This window comes from Oculina patagonica, chromosome 10 (assembly GCF_052425735.1).
Source record: "Oculina patagonica isolate OP01 chromosome 10, crgOcupat, whole genome shotgun sequence".
NCBI lineage: Eukaryota > Metazoa > Cnidaria > Anthozoa > Scleractinia > Oculinidae > Oculina > Oculina patagonica.
The window spans coordinates 12,108,935-12,124,211 of NC_135767.1; the positions used below are offsets into that span (position 1 = coordinate 12,108,935).

Genomic DNA, 15,277 nt, shown 5'->3' on the forward strand with positions numbered 1-15,277 from the left:
TTCAGTTAAATTTAATTGATTACCTAAAGGCTACGTACATTGTTGCTTGACACTTTATATTAGTGTTATTGCTAACTTTAGTTATTTTCATGGAATACGAGCTTTTAAATAAAAAGTGTTATATGGCATCGAGTGAGTTTTGTATGCAATATGAAAAGAAAATAACATAAAAAATTATAAGAGGGTGGGGCAGGGGGAGGGGAGCAGAGGCAGACAAAAGAGGGGCAGGACATCTGTATCCCGTAAACAGCATGTTCTTCCTGTGAAGTATTGTTCTGCTATTCTTTTTATTATTTCTTGAGATCTGACATCATCAATGAATGCAATTCATTTCGTCCTGTATTAGTTTTGAGAATATGTAAGCAGTTTTCCCTTTTTATATCACCCCTGCCCTATCTTCTGCCATGAGCTCCTGTCCCATCACCCCTTCTTTTGCCCCTTCCCCTCGCCACCAAAACTTAAAAACTGTTCTATAAAAATATATTATGTCATTGAAACTACATATAAAGAAAGGTTGGATTTACATTCTCCTACATTTAACAACCACCTATCAGATTGCATATACAGTAAACCACCTCTAACAATCGAAATAACTTTCTGTTAATATACAATTACGGTAATTCTTTTCTACAAATTCATTCCTACCCATGCAGATTGACCTTTATTACTTTTGCCATATATTCAGGGTTCTCAATAGATTTTAAAGTAGGAGATCACCACTGGAAAAGCTGGGTAAAGTAAGGGAGCTCTTTGCTTGGTGGCCATTTTGGAAAACACAGACTGTAAAAGCCTGGACTTAAGTAACTCGTTATCATGTTTTACCGTAAAGGTCTGGACTCAGGTAAAATCCTAAAATGGTCTTCATCATGCGTTCGTGCGTTCGTTGATCGAGTAAAAGAGGCCATGAAAACAAAACAAGTAAGAGAAAAGTAACAAAGACACTGAGAGTAAGGAGCTATACATCCAGACGATTCACCACAGGTGCTGCCTTCTATTGAGAACCCTGCAGTCATTTTGATTATTGATATCAAGACTAATTCTCACCACCCGACCGTCTAACATTATATTTAACAATTAGACTACGAGCCCAAGTTTTCTATGAGCAAATAGTCAACGAGGCGCAGCCGAGTTGACTATCGCTCATAGAAAACGAGGGCGAGTAGTCTAATTGTTTTAGTAGAAACTCTAAAGGATTGAAGTCCAAAACCTACAATATTGTGCACTTTGACGACAAAAATCAAGAAAATTTACCGCTTAAGAGCTACGCGAGCGCGCGACTGTTTTCTATCGGCGAATAGAAATCAGTGGGAGAACCAATCAGATTCGCGGATTTCCAATAGAACACAGCTGAGTTTCTACTAAATAATAATATTGTAAGGAGAGAATAGATGTCGATCATGGTTGTAAATAGCATCTAGGTCAGCAATGCGTGCAGAGAGCTAGGTATTATTCACTTGAGCCAGGTTGCTTCAAAGCAGGCTAATGAATAAATCCAGGATACAAGAAATATCCAGCTGTTTCTTATAATTGTCATTTCATTCATCTTCCATACCTAATTCTATTGCAATTTTATATTGTTCAAAGTTAAAATATGTCGGTCAAAAAGGAAATGAAGAAAAATGACTATCAAGAACAGAAAACTTAATTGGCCCTTATATATATTAATTAAAAGCCAATATATCACGCCGACTTACATTTTGTTAAAAGATATTGTGTACCAGAAGTCATTATCAGCTTCTGCCCGTCCAAAATATATACAAAAGGATACACTGCTTAAAGACTTTCAGATTTTGTCTATATTACGTAACAGTCACGATATAATGGTCACACCATTCCAGACTAGATAAGAATGTAAAAAGAAAAAGAAACAGTGCTTTTTTGAGGAGTTAAAGATACTGCTACATGTTACTACGTACTCTGACTATCTAGCTAGACCAAAACATTATGTACATGTATTAGTTTTTAAACTATACATGACAATAGGCCATTTCCGAGTTACCCTTTGCCTCTGTTTCAAAACGAGTCTACATGCGAAACCATTTAAATGAAAATGAGTTTGATTTGCATGAAAATGGACCTTTAGGTAAAACTCATTTTCATATGAATTATTTCGCAGTAGACTCGTTTTGGAACAGAGGCAAATGGTAACTCAGAAATTGCCTATTAAGATCTATGTGAGGTGTTGTGCTACCCTGCTCCTTCTCCTTAAGACTTCATATCAATCATGCCAGCATCAGTAAATGCGGTAATACATACAGTATTCATGATCGTACTTGTAGATCCATGGTGACTACATTGGGCAGCTGGTCTTCATGTGGAATCTTCTCTCCAACTCAGGGCTTTCTTGGCAAACATGGTCATGTACACCACAGTTCACTGCTTAGTAATACATGTTGCACCATGAAATACCCAAAGTAGCAAAATCAACCACATGCTGGCGAGCTATGCGCAGTTTCTCGGTCAATGGTTGCTGAATTTGCTCAATTGTGTTTGCATGTTGATCAATCATAAAGGAGATCTAAGGGCTGTTGGTCGGGGGCAATTCATCTTTTTGCCTTGCTCCAACTTCCTTGGCACTGCTATAACTTGTTCCTTAGACTGTGATTGAGCAAAATGCACACACTTATTCAGCACTTATCATTCGCCAAGAAATGCCACCATGGCCGGCTAACCACACACTAAGAAAGATCGGGAAATGATTTGTGTCAGTCTTTTAAGAATGGAAATCCAGGAGGCTTGGTTGGCCTCGGCCGGACCCCCTCAAAAGCATCATGGGCTTGGTGAGCTGAAAAGAGATAAAATACAATGAAATAAATTAAAATATACAGGCAATAATATTATTCATACAATAGCATAATGGCAAGAAAAAAAAAAAAAAGACAAGCAAGGAGGGGGAAGGAAGGAAGGAAGGAAGGAAGTGGGAGGGTGGTAAGGGGGGAAGGATCGTTTCCTTAGTTTCGTGGTTCCGTTTACTTTAATGAAATATTCAACATGGTTGCTATTCCTCATGTTAAAACTGTAAGTACTATTTCCGCTGTGCCCGCATAATCCGTTATACTCAGAAACGTGTGCAGTCTCCACCATCCATAGTATTAAAATGCAACGGGGATATTGGCGACACCGGGGACAGAACTTACAGGACATATTAGAGCAATATATGAATATAGATGAAATCGACCGCGTTATTATTCCTCTTGGTACAACTGTAAGTGTTGTTTCCACTTTCCACTGGCGAACATATTTTTACCACGACGGGGACAACGGAGACACCGGAGACAGGACTTACAGTTTATCAGATATGCATTTATATAAATATATTTATTACATATTTAAATAAATCATATCTTATTAACTGTAAGTAAATACTTACAGTAAATAAAATATGAATTATATTAATATCGATAATATATTTATATATTTTTATCTTATGTACTGTAAGTATATACTTACAGTATGTAAGAGATAAAAGATAAATATATTAATACATTATCTATATTACTAATATAATTCATATCTGATAAACTGTAAGTCCTGTCTCCGGTGTCTCCGTTGTCCCCGTCGTGGTAAAAATATGTTCGCCAGTGGAAAGTGGAAACAACACTTACAGTTGTACCAAGAGGAATAATAACGCGGTCGATTTCATCTATATTCATATATTGCTCTAATATGTCCTGTAAGTTTTGTCCCCGGTGTCGCCAATATCCCCGTTGCATTTTAATACTATGGATGGTGGAGACTGCACACGTTTTTGAGTATAACGGATTATGCGGGCACAGCGGAGATAGCACTTACAGTTGTTTCACGAAGAATAGCAATGGCTTGACTATGGCATATATATATTTTTATTTTGGCAAATCAAGTTTTCCACAACTTTCTCGGGTATGGGCACAGGGCAATGACAGATTTCTTAAATGTTAGCACATGCCTACAAGCGCTTCTTTTGTGTCGCGAGAGCCTTGATCATAAGATAATGTTCCTCGTCACAAAAATACCGAACAAAACAACGTGACAAAACATTACATTCACAAGTTCTATTGGTATACTATTTATAAATAGAAACGCTTCGGATTTTGAAGAGCCGATTACGTAACGGTTAGCACATTCTTGCAAGCGTTTCTTTTGTTACGCGAGAACTTAAGGTTGCTACAGCTTTGCCTAAGCATGAAATAATTTCGTACAAACAAAAGAGCACGAGACAACTAGAATCAACAAGTTTCAGAAGGATATATAAACGTTGTAATAAGACACTTCAGTCACTTGGAGGAGAGACAAGCATGGCGTCTGTCCCTGCAAGACAGCTTAACAGTAAGGTACGTAATATGTATTTTCTCTGTTACGAGTAGCCATTATGGGTATCGTTAATTTTCTTGTGTAGATTACCATTCGCCATTTTGAAATTTAACTAAACAGGAAAAGCGAACAACGACTACTTTTTACCAAGAACAGACCTTCTTGCTGTAAAAATCCGCCATTTTGAAAACTCGGCACACAAGGCACAAACTACGACTACTTATTTCCGAGGATATTTTCTGTATTTAACTATCCGCCATTTTTAAATATAAGTAGGCTGGGTGAAGAAACGATCACTTGGTGCCAAGAATAGACCTTCTTGCTGTATAAAATCCGCCATTTTGAAAATTCGGCACACAAGGCACAAAGTACGACAACTTATTTCCAAAGATATTTTCTGTATTTAACTATCCGCCATTTTTAAATATAAGTAGGACGGATGAAAAACGACCTCTTGGTGCTAAGAATAGACCTTCTTGCCGTATAAAATCCACCATTTTGAAAATTCGGCACACGAGGCACAAAGTACGACTTCTTATTTCCGAGGATATTTTCTGTATTTAACTATCCGCCATTTTTAAATATAAGTAGGCCGGGTGAAAAACGACCTCTTGGTGCTAAGAATAGACCTTCTTGTTGTATAAAATCCGCCATTTTGAAAATCCAGCACACAAGCCACAATAGAAATCTCGCGAAATGCCGTTTGGATGCAAAACTAAAACTCACTTTCTAGAATTTATGCCAAAATGCGTTAAAGCTAAAATTTTTCAAGTTATAAATCAGCTTTATTCATACCTTCTTTGCACTATTTCTGAAATCGTTTAATTCCAAAAAGATAAAACGGAAGCACTGTCATTGATAAAACTTCTCCATTACTTTTTTTTAATACAGAGTATACGAAGTGCTTTGGTAAGCCGTATTCTTCCAGTTGCATCTACATGCTCTTTAATTTCTGCGAAAGTCTCTTTTCGAAAATGTGATGGAAGACCTAATACAAATCCTGATGAGCTCTGGCTTCAAATATGTAGCAAGCGAGACGAGTGTGACCAGGCCATTAAGAATATTCCAGGAATGGCCTTCTTTTTCTCCGCCGTGTCAGCGGTTGAAAGTAGAGTTAAAAAAGATCCCAGAAACGAAGTAATCGAAGAAGAGGGTGGGGACGCGCCCAATGCCAAAAAAGTAATCTTTTGGCCCGCTATCTCGTATTGGATTGCGGTGCAGTCACAGAACGGAACGCATGTTTCAACCGTGCCAATTCACTCAGCCCTGCTGGAAACAGGAATGGATATTACCGCAAAGATTCTGCCGGACTGCAAGAAGGGTAAAGAAGAAGAATCGTCATCGCCTTTGTGTACGACCTTAAAAGATCACTCCAATGACTACTTGCAGAAAAAAGTAGATCTGTCGTTTGCCCACGGACTGGAAATATTAAGAGATCAATTAATGGAAGAGCCTTTGGGCGAAGCCGTTCACGGGACCGAGCATGTTGTGAGATTGCAGGTCATTTCAAATTCATTCTGTTCTACGCTGCGCGACAAGGGAATTCCAGCTCTCATTCGGGCTGGGCTTCGGTTTGACGTATATGGCATCGGAGATTGTAGTGTGTCGTCCGTCGACCAAACCTGCACTCAAGCGTTGGCGTCGCCGATAGTGGTCGCTATAAATGACGTCGAAAGGGCAATGAAAAAGCTTGGCTACGCGCTGTACAAGGGAGAAGTGTACAAAAAAGTTGGCTCTTCAAAGTACACATATCAACATTGCTGCACTGTAAAGAAGTTTTTGTCGCTCCTCGGCAACAGCGATCACTTCAAGGAGATCGTTATAAAGCATCTTAACAAGCTAGATAGCATACTTGGCGATCCACAGAGTGAGTTTTCAAATCAACTCAAAATCAACTTCGATTTGATTGAGGTCTCAGATGGGTATTGCTTTTCAGTGAGCAAGAGAAGGTTCGTTGTAAACGCCATAAAAGACGCAGACGTCGGCAAAGAAACGCCCAGAGCCTTTGTTGATTACAAGCACGACAAAACACCAGATCCAGTTTATTTCAAACAAATTCTTCAAAACAGCCTATCCGAGTCAGAAATGAAATACTTCTGCGAGTACTACATCAGGTTGCTAAACTGTGGAATCAAGCAGCACAAAGAGAAAGTACTGTGCTTGATTGGCGATCCGAACAGCGGAAAAACATCCCTGTTTGCACCCATCACTCGGATAATCCCCGACAGGTAAGTGTGATCAATGATTGATAAGAATACTGGACGCGTAACGTTTTCTTTGAATTCTATACATTTATGTTGCCCTCAGAATCGAATGTCGCAGCTGTACTGTAACAAAATGTTTTAAAAACCAACCTTGACCTATCAATTGATCATTTTCTATCGTTTCTTTCTTTTCTATCTTTCTTTACAGATACATCGCCATGATAACAAAACAGAAATCGTTCAACAAAAGCCTAATCGACGAAGACACACAGATTATATTCATGGACGAGTGTTACGCCAAGCTGCTGGATCCGGACGATTGGAAGGTTCGTTCACCTAGTTTAACGGGGGTGGTTTTGTTCGCGTCTCGCTGCGACGTTTTCTTGACATTTTTTCTTTACGTTTTCTTAAGGTTTTCACCCAGGGTGGATTGACAGCGCACGACAGAAAGTACAAGTCTTCTACGCCATTGACCGTCCGCTGTCCAATGTTCATTACCTGCCAAAAAGAAATGGATTTTGGCGAAGATCACAACTCAGCGATGAACGTGCGTCTGCGGAAATTCTTTTTCAAGACCTTGACAACACCACCAGTAGCGGGCGTCATGCAGTATTTAAAAGAGAACGCCATGGAATGCATCGCTTGGGCAAGCAGCGTGGCCGAGACTCCTGACGACGAATTGCCTCCGCCAGCTCCTGGCACCGTTTACGAAAACAGCCCGTTTGACGAAACAGAAAAAGAGCGTATCCGAAACTTGAAGATGGACGAGAGCGAGAGTGACGTCGCCACCGACGTGGACGAAACAGCAGCTCTCGAAAGTGACGAGGAAACCGAGGGAACAGCTAGCGAAGACGAAGGGGGCGCCAAGTGGTGGGAGAAAAGTCTGGAGGACGTTATCCATCTTCGAGATCAACAGCCAGTCGACAGTTTGAAGGAACGGCAGCTCGGGTTAATAGCTGCTGGGGTAAGACGTGCCGTTAACGAACGCGAGAGGGAAGCCGTAGAAGCACGAGAACGAGTCTTGGAGGAAACGCGGGAACGCTGGGTATCGCTGGGAATGCTGAGAGAAGAACACGCCCACTTGCTCGAGTCCGTCGAAGGGCCTTACCATCCCGAGGTAGAGCGGTCCAGAAATGAGTACTTCGCCAGAAAGAAGGAGGAAGAACAACGGACCCTCGAAATCAAAGCTCGCGAGTACTACGAGGATGAGTGGGTCTTGGCGAAAGAGAAGGAACTTCAAGATCTCCAAATGCGAGAAGACACCGCCACGGACGTGGAAGTGAAGCGCGCGCTGGAATACATGGTGAACCTCACCGCGGATGCGCTCAAGTCCAGGTTTCAGCGTGAAGAGGTGCCCGGTCTTAGTAAGTTCGTGCTCCTGGAACGGAAGAGGAAGGCCGTGGAGATGAACTGGTTGTCGCCCCAGCAGGCGGAGCATGTCAAGAGCATATGGTGCCCTCTGCCGTATCCACCCCGTGGCGTAGACGACGACTGGTACGAGCAGCAGTTGTTCATAACGCCCTCCACGACAAACGCCAGCTGCCGTCGCTCTCAGACGCCGCGTTCTTCTTCACAAAAACGACGATCGCGGAAAACAGGCCAGAGCTCTAGCCAACCGCCGAAGATGGCAAAGATAACGCATTACTTCAGACCGAGTCAGCCGTGAACGTCGAGACGATTGTTACGTGACGTGTGCGGAATGACTGTGGTAGTGGTCAGTAGTCAGAAACTTAGGCAAACGTTAAATGGCGATGGCGTCGTAGCCAAGTTATCTTTATTGCAATTTAAGATAAGTTTTCACATCGAAACTCGCTCAAGTGCATGTACACGGTGTATAATTATCTGAAATAAATGTCATAGCAGTCATGTTGTGTTGTTAATTAAGCTAGTGGCATTTTCATTCCAGCCCTTTTCTTAAGCGAGTCCGCCGTTCTTCCGTCTTGAAATTTGAAATCGGGATCTCTCAAAATTGCCGTCCACTGTCCAAACCCGTATCTTTTTAAACCTTTCTTGAGAAAATTGTCCTCTTCTTCCGTGAATTTCAACACCCGGCGATGATTTCGTTGAATTCGCAATTGTTTTTTGGGAGGGGAGTCCCTTTCAGGAGAGGCGCTCATTGATTCTGTTGTTCCGACAGATTCTGAAATTGTTGAAGTTGTAGCGCTAAACCTCGTGTGCACTTCCTTATCCAAATCTGAGCCTTTCGTTCCTTGTAGCTTTTGCAGACACTCGTGAGCTTTCACAGCAACTTCGCGCGATCTCTGCTTTTGATAGTGAACTTTTGCAAAGGCAGAACTGTGTTTTTGGTCTTCTGACAAAATTTGTTGCTCCGTGCTTGTGAGTAGATTGAGGCTTTGCGTTTCGACAATTTGACGATAGCGCGTTGGATGAATATACTTCCCGATTGCATCGAACACCAATTTACTCATGACGTCGCCCAATTTGCTATGCTGGCCTCCGTTTCTAGTGACAAGTACGAAGTCGCACTGGGGTTTGAGTAATGGCCTTACGAAATTTATGTAGCTTTCCAGCACCCGCATGCTTGCATCAGTCAAAATTAATGAGTCAAATCCATACTTGCTGGCCGTTTTGAACTTTTTCTGGTCAATGAATCCTCCGTTCGCCTTAGCTGTTTTAACCATGTCCACCGTCAAGTACTGATAAGTCATAGGGCGAGATCCCTTCACCTTTTCAATACAAATTATCAATTTGGGAACAAATCGTTCCATTCACAGTTAAGAACTCGGAACAAAACGGTCCTAAATTATCAATTTGGGAACAACGCGTCCCATTTACAGATAGGAACTCGGAACAAAACGGTCCTAAATTATCAATTTGGGAACAACGCGTCCCATTTACAGATAGGAACTCGGAACAAAGCAGTCCTAAATTATCAATTTGGGAACAATATGTTCCATCAACAGTTGGGAACTCGGAACGAAATGTTCCTGTTTTATCTTAGGGTGAACGTTTTGTTCCTAACTTTATAAAAAGCTGGTCCTCTTAAGGTTAACAGGAACACAAATATGAGGAACAAATTATATTAGAGGAACGTTCCTAAAGAAAAGATCGGAACATGCTACAAAACTTAAAATCAGTTAAAAACGGGCAAAGATATAAATTACAAGTCACAAAACAGTTAGTTGAGCGTTTAGGTAAAATGAAAGCAATCATCGAAATTTGGTAAACTCTACCGCACTCAAAGGCTGTAAAACACGCAGTGAAAATTTTTGGGAAACGTTAAGGATGCAAGGAGAGAGAAGTATGGAGAGAAAAAGCATAAGGGAGGGAGAAGTGGGAAAGGAAGGAAGGAATAGGAAAGGAGGAGGGAAGCAGGAAAAAAGAAAAATAGATTAGATAAAATATGTGTATTTACAGTCAAACACCATTAGCCTAATGTGAAGCTGTAATGGCAGCTTTAAGAAGACATCACTAGGAATTGTGGCCCTTTCCAAGACCTAGTCAATGAAATAATCTTTCATTGACTAGGTTATTATGAATAATCATGTGCTGTCTGCTCTTGTCTGATTATCATATACTTACATTTATAGAAATCATCAAACAAGTCAACATCTTTTAAAAGGTCCCTTACTTTGTCTAAAACCTGTTTCAACAAATGAAGATCATAATTAAAATTAAGTCCTTACAGAAAAAAAAATAGTTTATTAAATAAATGTTTTTAAAGTTTGATCTCTTTAAATCAAAATAAAATTATGATGCGAAATGGATTGAAAAAATTGAAGCAAATATATTAAACTTTAAGAATACATCTACATTTTCCTGAAAATATAAAACCATTGCCTGGGGGTGGGGGGGGGGGGCACTCCCATAAATGAGCTATATCAATAGGTATGTGACGCTGTGAAGGGTATGGTTTAGTCTGGGATAGGGTATAGAAATCAGCAAGTTTTGGTCTAGAATAGGGTACTATCATTTGCTAGAAAACCATTAAGTCTAGAATAGGAATAGAATTTGGCAGAGGAAGAGGCCTTCTTAAACGTAAATAAAATCATCGCAGCAACATTGTTGACAGACAGAAAGTTTTCCATTAAAAACACAAATAGTGATACAGTTCTGAAAACGGCAAGTCTGGGATAGGATATTTTCTTGGAAGTAGACACAACTACGCCATAAGCAGAATATTATTTGTAGCAATCACTGTCAGATGCTAATGCGCACGAGCAGACCATTATTTGTAGGCAGTTACATGTATTTGCAGATCACGTGGTGGGCTCTCAGCCAATGAAAAGGAAGAAAAAATTTCAAGAATGATAAATTAAATTATGTAAACTGTAAATGTAATGCCTTACTGTTGCATCCTCAACAGCCTTAGCATTTGAATTCCAGATTTGAATGATGTCATCTCTCTCACGCACACTAACACTTATGCCACATACTTCATCATCTGAAAAATTAAAATAATCATTAACTTTGATCTCTTTTGATCTCTTTTTTAATAATTTTCCTGCAATATTGCAAAATTTGTCACAAAAGAACATCCCATTTGACTGTGATATCGTGAAGTGAAATTCTTTATTTGTCCCAATAGAAGTCTTCTTCTGGGCACTTACTTCAAAGGGAGCATTTTAAGTGAAGGGGTGCTTATCATTTTCAGAGATAGATCCAGGAAACTCAGAAAGAGGGGGCTGAAGAAATGGGGCACATGGGCAAGTCCCTCACTCCCCCCCCCCCCACACCCTCCGCAAAAATAAAAAAACAAGGTATATTAAAAATTCACTTTGTGAAGACTCTGCTTTATTAACAGCATACTTATTGCACAATTTACCACTTTAGACAGTTATCAAACATTTAATAAAAATGCAAAGGGGGGGGGGAGGAGCAGTGGCCTTCGTACATTAATTATGCATGCAATTTTGTGACTGATTCGTTCTTTTCATGATTGCTGTTTGTGTATTGTGATAGTATGAAATAGTTGCATACATAATTAATGTATGGGGCTGTGTGGAATTCTTTCCTTGTGAATAACTGCCTCTACTGATGCCATCGACGTCGAATAGATAAACTTATGAACATTCACCGTACTGTACATGTATATATTACCGGTATATTAACTGCAAAAAGGAACAATTCTTCAAAAAGTAAATGAAATTTCAAAACTTTGTTACTGTTACAGTTTCTGTTATTGTTAGTTATTTTAATATTTATTAAAGCTTTGTTTCTCAAAAAATTAAATAAGCGCCCTGTACCAAAAAAGCGCTCTGTCTCAAATAAGCGCCCTCCCTTGAAGTGCCAAAAGTTAATAAGCAGGCCCCGGGCGCTTAATCGAATCATTACGGTAATCACAGCACAAGCTTATGTACATTTATCCTTGTACAGTAGGTATTACATTATTTAACAAAAAAAGAAGCCTAAGCCATGTTTTTTTCTCTCATAAAACACGACGGGCATTTGAGAACACGAGGAAATGTAGAAAACATGAGCCGCACCCGAATGTTTCTACATTTCTCGAGTGTTCTCAAATGCCTGGAGTGTTTTATGACAGAATAAAACATGGCTTAATATGCTTCTTTATTTGCTTTATGATATAGATTTAGACACCGCGAGTGACACGTTTAAATATTGAAAATATGTACGAACAAGAGCGAGATTTTTCGCCCTTGTTGGATACGAATGGTTATAGCCAACAAACAGTCAACGACGTGCGAAGCACTCGAGAAAAGCTGACGAAAAACAATAAAACATGATTTTTCTATGCTTTATACCAACTGATAAAACATAGGTTTTTAGCCAATCAGAGCGCGTGCAGACTCCTATCAATATTATAAAAAGACATACTTAACAGAATTAAATATTAAATTTTTATATTATACCTTCTCTAACACTGTCAACAAATTGTTCACCAATGGCTGCCAGAAGCAACTCTTTCCACACTTTATCCTGTGTACAGTCAGAGTGCATAAATTAAGAGTGACTGATTTTTAATTTTCATATTAATTTCTTTTTAATAAAATTGTTGGGATCTCACTAGGCATCTGTGCAGTCATGAAGTCACAAAAAATAATGGTGCGGAAATAAACACCTAAATCTGCAAAGGCCGGCCACTGAGACAGAGACTTAGAAGCTTACACATACTCATCATACGTGGAATTTAATGATTCTCACTGGTTCTTGATTTTAAGTGATGCAGGAGCGATTGCATGACACATAATGTTACACATAAATTTGACTTACTGTATTTTGCTTGGTGCATCTCATTTTCCAGTAGCCACCATTAACATTCTCTTTGTCTTCCCTATTTAAATTGGTAAATTATGTTGGTTTTGCAAGAATTACAGTAAACATGGCTTTTACTGGAGAAGCAAGGAACAGGAGTTCACAGGTTGACGTCATCCAGGGCTGTGCTCTAAGGGTGCCCGGGTGCCTCAGGCGACTTCTTACATGTTTATTTCTTTCATATAAGCTTTATGCTGGGCACCCTGGATCTCATAGTTTGGAACCTTTGGGCCCACAGCCTTGGAGTCATTACTCTGAGTCCAAGTCAAATCTGAGTCTGATTCAAGTGCCCAAGTCACTGGTCAGTGGTTTGATGATTAAGGAAATGTCACAAGTATTGCATTTTATGTAGGTTAAGAATTGGATTTGGTATTGAAAGAAAATAAAACAAATTTTAAACTTTATATACATGTACTGCAAGCGGCGTGTCACCCTAACCAACACATGTGAGCTAATGGCAAGCGAACAGAGATAGAGCCAACTGCAAGCAAACTGACTAACCGCAAGCAAACCGGAGTGGAGCTTACCACAAGAAAACCAAAGTTGAACTACATGCAACTGCAAGCAAACCGGGAAAAATCCATGTCAAAAATCCAACTCAAAAGTCTAACCTGAAGTCCAACTTGGAATTCTAACTTAGTGAATAGGCAACCTCTGCACTTACCACTCGCGATCTTACAAACAACCTGTGATCAACAAAACTTTGTGGTCTTGTTTGAAAGGTATACCGCTGAGCAGTGACTCGGTCTGACTTGGCAACGGATGCCGGTGACTCGGGCCCAGAGTCAACTCGGGAAATGGAATAACTCCCAAGAACAGATGACCAATAAGTAAAATGAAGGATTATGCACCTATCAATGTTAAGCCAGAGGAAAAGGGGGGAGGGTCGGGCATGGGGGTGGGGATTTTGACATTTTTTTTAAAAAAAGGCAAATTCCCTACCCCTGGGACAAAATAGTTGGTCAAAATCCCCACCCGGGAGCAAGGGAAGGTGGTCAGATGTCCTTCAAACCTAATGTTGCAGAGGACCATATATGACCAAAATAACATCACATACAATCAAAATCCCTACCCTGGGGACTGACCTCACGATCAAATTCCCATGGTTAGCCCGAGCTTAACATTGATAGGTGCATTACAAATGATGATTGAACTTGTAAAAAAGACTAACTTTCTGAAAGTGTACAATCTGCTTTATTTACACCCATACCATAATGGTTTTCTCTCTCCTCTCATAAAGTGATAGCTTGTTCTCATATCCAGACATGACGTGAGTGGTATGTTGTTGAAGACGCTCCAAAAACTCTAGGAATGTTAAATTATAGCATAATGAATAATATAGTATAAAATTAAATATATTGTATTTATTTAACAATTAAATTGTCATAGATGTACCATTTATTATGACTAGTTTTCCCTATTAACCCTCAAATGCCACAGATATATCTTGCACTTAGATTAAAGTCCTCGAACTTTGAACTTACATATGTTTACTTCTGAGGTAAAAATAATCCTATTATTCTAGCCCGAGACATAGCTTGTCTTTTGCTAATATTTTGATGCGAATCAAACAATATTAGTCGCTTAGATATACGCAAGCATTACAAAGAGCGATTTGAAAACAGTAACCACTTCCATAAGTATTTCCGAAACGAATTTAAAAAGTCCCTACTGAAGACCGGTCTGCCGGAAAACCGTCATATCCCTTTCAAAATAAACCTTTTCATTATTAATTCAATCTGGCTGTCAAACAAAGTATAGACGGTAGAAATTAAGATATTGCTTGAATTAAACGAGCATACAACTGTTTAGATTTACTCTGATTTAAATAGCACTTTAAACTCAAGAATTCCACTAAAACGATTAGTTGCCATTTGCGATTTAAGACTTCAGACTTCACAGCAAAAAATTTGACAGCTCATATTACCAGAAATTTTTACTTGTTCGAACTTTGTTATTCGAATAATTGACCTTAAAAAAAATACCTGAATTGTATGGACTTTGTAAACCTTTCGTAGATTCGCTGCATATTCTGCTGCCGTTGCCCCACGGACATATCTAGAAATATAAAAATAATCGCTTAAAAAGGTGAAGGGACAGAATTAAAATTATTTTTAGCGCAGGGTACTTGCTTGTCATGCCATAGAGTCCAAGGTGTATTTAATGGAATTCCACTCTTTTCTGAGCTTTCCAGTTCATCTAGCGACTTCCTTGAAAGATGCGGCGAATTACTGATATCTTCCGTTCCGTCTTCTTGTAGTTTTGAAGCGCAATTGTGCAAGAACGCACTTGATATCATCGGCGAAGTGCTCTGCTCGACCGCCATTTCTAGAACCGTATTCTGTTGTGAAACCACAACAAATTACGTCATGAGTGTTCCACAGCTTTCACAATAGGGCCTTCCTGGGGAAATATTTTGACTTCATAAGTCCGTTAACCCATTGAATTTATTCCTACCAAAAAAAAAAACAATCAAGAATCCTAAATTAAACTCCTTATGTAACGAGAAACAAATACAAAAATATTATTTTCCTAAGCGTAAAAGTTGG

The 15,277-nt window shown here is 39.5% G+C and overlaps 3 protein-coding genes across 3 annotated transcripts; 1 reads left to right on the top strand and 2 right to left on the bottom strand.

Moving 5' to 3' along the window:
• Positions 1-133: 133 nt before the first annotated feature.
• On the bottom strand, positions 134-15,071 carry LOC144628537 (eukaryotic translation initiation factor 4E type 3-like). Its single transcript, XM_078486652.1, has 8 exons — positions 14,861-15,071; positions 14,714-14,786; positions 13,939-14,033; positions 12,687-12,747; positions 12,326-12,392; positions 10,805-10,899; positions 10,038-10,098; positions 134-2,785 (listed from the first exon to the last, which is right to left on the bottom strand). Exons 1-8 carry the CDS (start codon positions 15,052-15,054, stop codon positions 2,706-2,708), a joined length of 726 nt encoding a protein of 241 aa, XP_078342778.1. The 5' UTR covers positions 15,055-15,071; the 3' UTR covers positions 134-2,705.
• Positions 5,089-6,932, top strand: LOC144628508 (uncharacterized). The gene is made up of 2 exons (XM_078486620.1): positions 5,089-6,518; positions 6,703-6,932. The coding sequence occupies exons 1-2, from the start codon at positions 5,362-5,364 to the stop codon at positions 6,926-6,928; spliced, it is 1,383 nt and encodes a 460-aa protein (XP_078342746.1). The 5' UTR covers positions 5,089-5,361; the 3' UTR covers positions 6,929-6,932.
• On the bottom strand, positions 8,373-9,170 carry LOC144628534 (uncharacterized). Its single transcript, XM_078486650.1, has one exon. The coding sequence runs from the start codon at positions 9,161-9,163 to the stop codon at positions 8,375-8,377; it is 789 nt and encodes a 262-aa protein (XP_078342776.1). The 5' UTR covers positions 9,164-9,170; the 3' UTR covers positions 8,373-8,374.
• Positions 15,072-15,277: the final 206 nt, after the last annotated feature.

Coding starts and splice junctions, on each gene's coding strand:
- LOC144628534 (XM_078486650.1), bottom strand. CDS start 9,163: ATGACTTATCAGTACTTGACGGTGGACATGGTTAAAACAGCTAAGGCG.
- LOC144628537 (XM_078486652.1), bottom strand. CDS start 15,054: ATGGCGGTCGAGCAGAGCACTTCGCCGATGATATCAAGTGCGTTCTTG. Junction 14,034..14,713: donor ACAAAGTCCATACAATTCAG/GTATTTTTTTTA, acceptor TAACATTCCTAG/AGTTTTTGGAGCGTCTTCAA. Junction 10,099..10,804: donor AGGCTGTTGAGGATGCAACA/GTAAGGCATTAC, acceptor TTGTTGAAACAG/GTTTTAGACAAAGTAAGGGA.
- LOC144628508 (XM_078486620.1), top strand. CDS start 5,362: ATGGCCTTCTTTTTCTCCGCCGTGTCAGCGGTTGAAAGTAGAGTTAAA. Junction 6,519..6,702: donor ACTCGGATAATCCCCGACAG/GTAAGTGTGATC, acceptor CTTTCTTTACAG/ATACATCGCCATGATAACAA.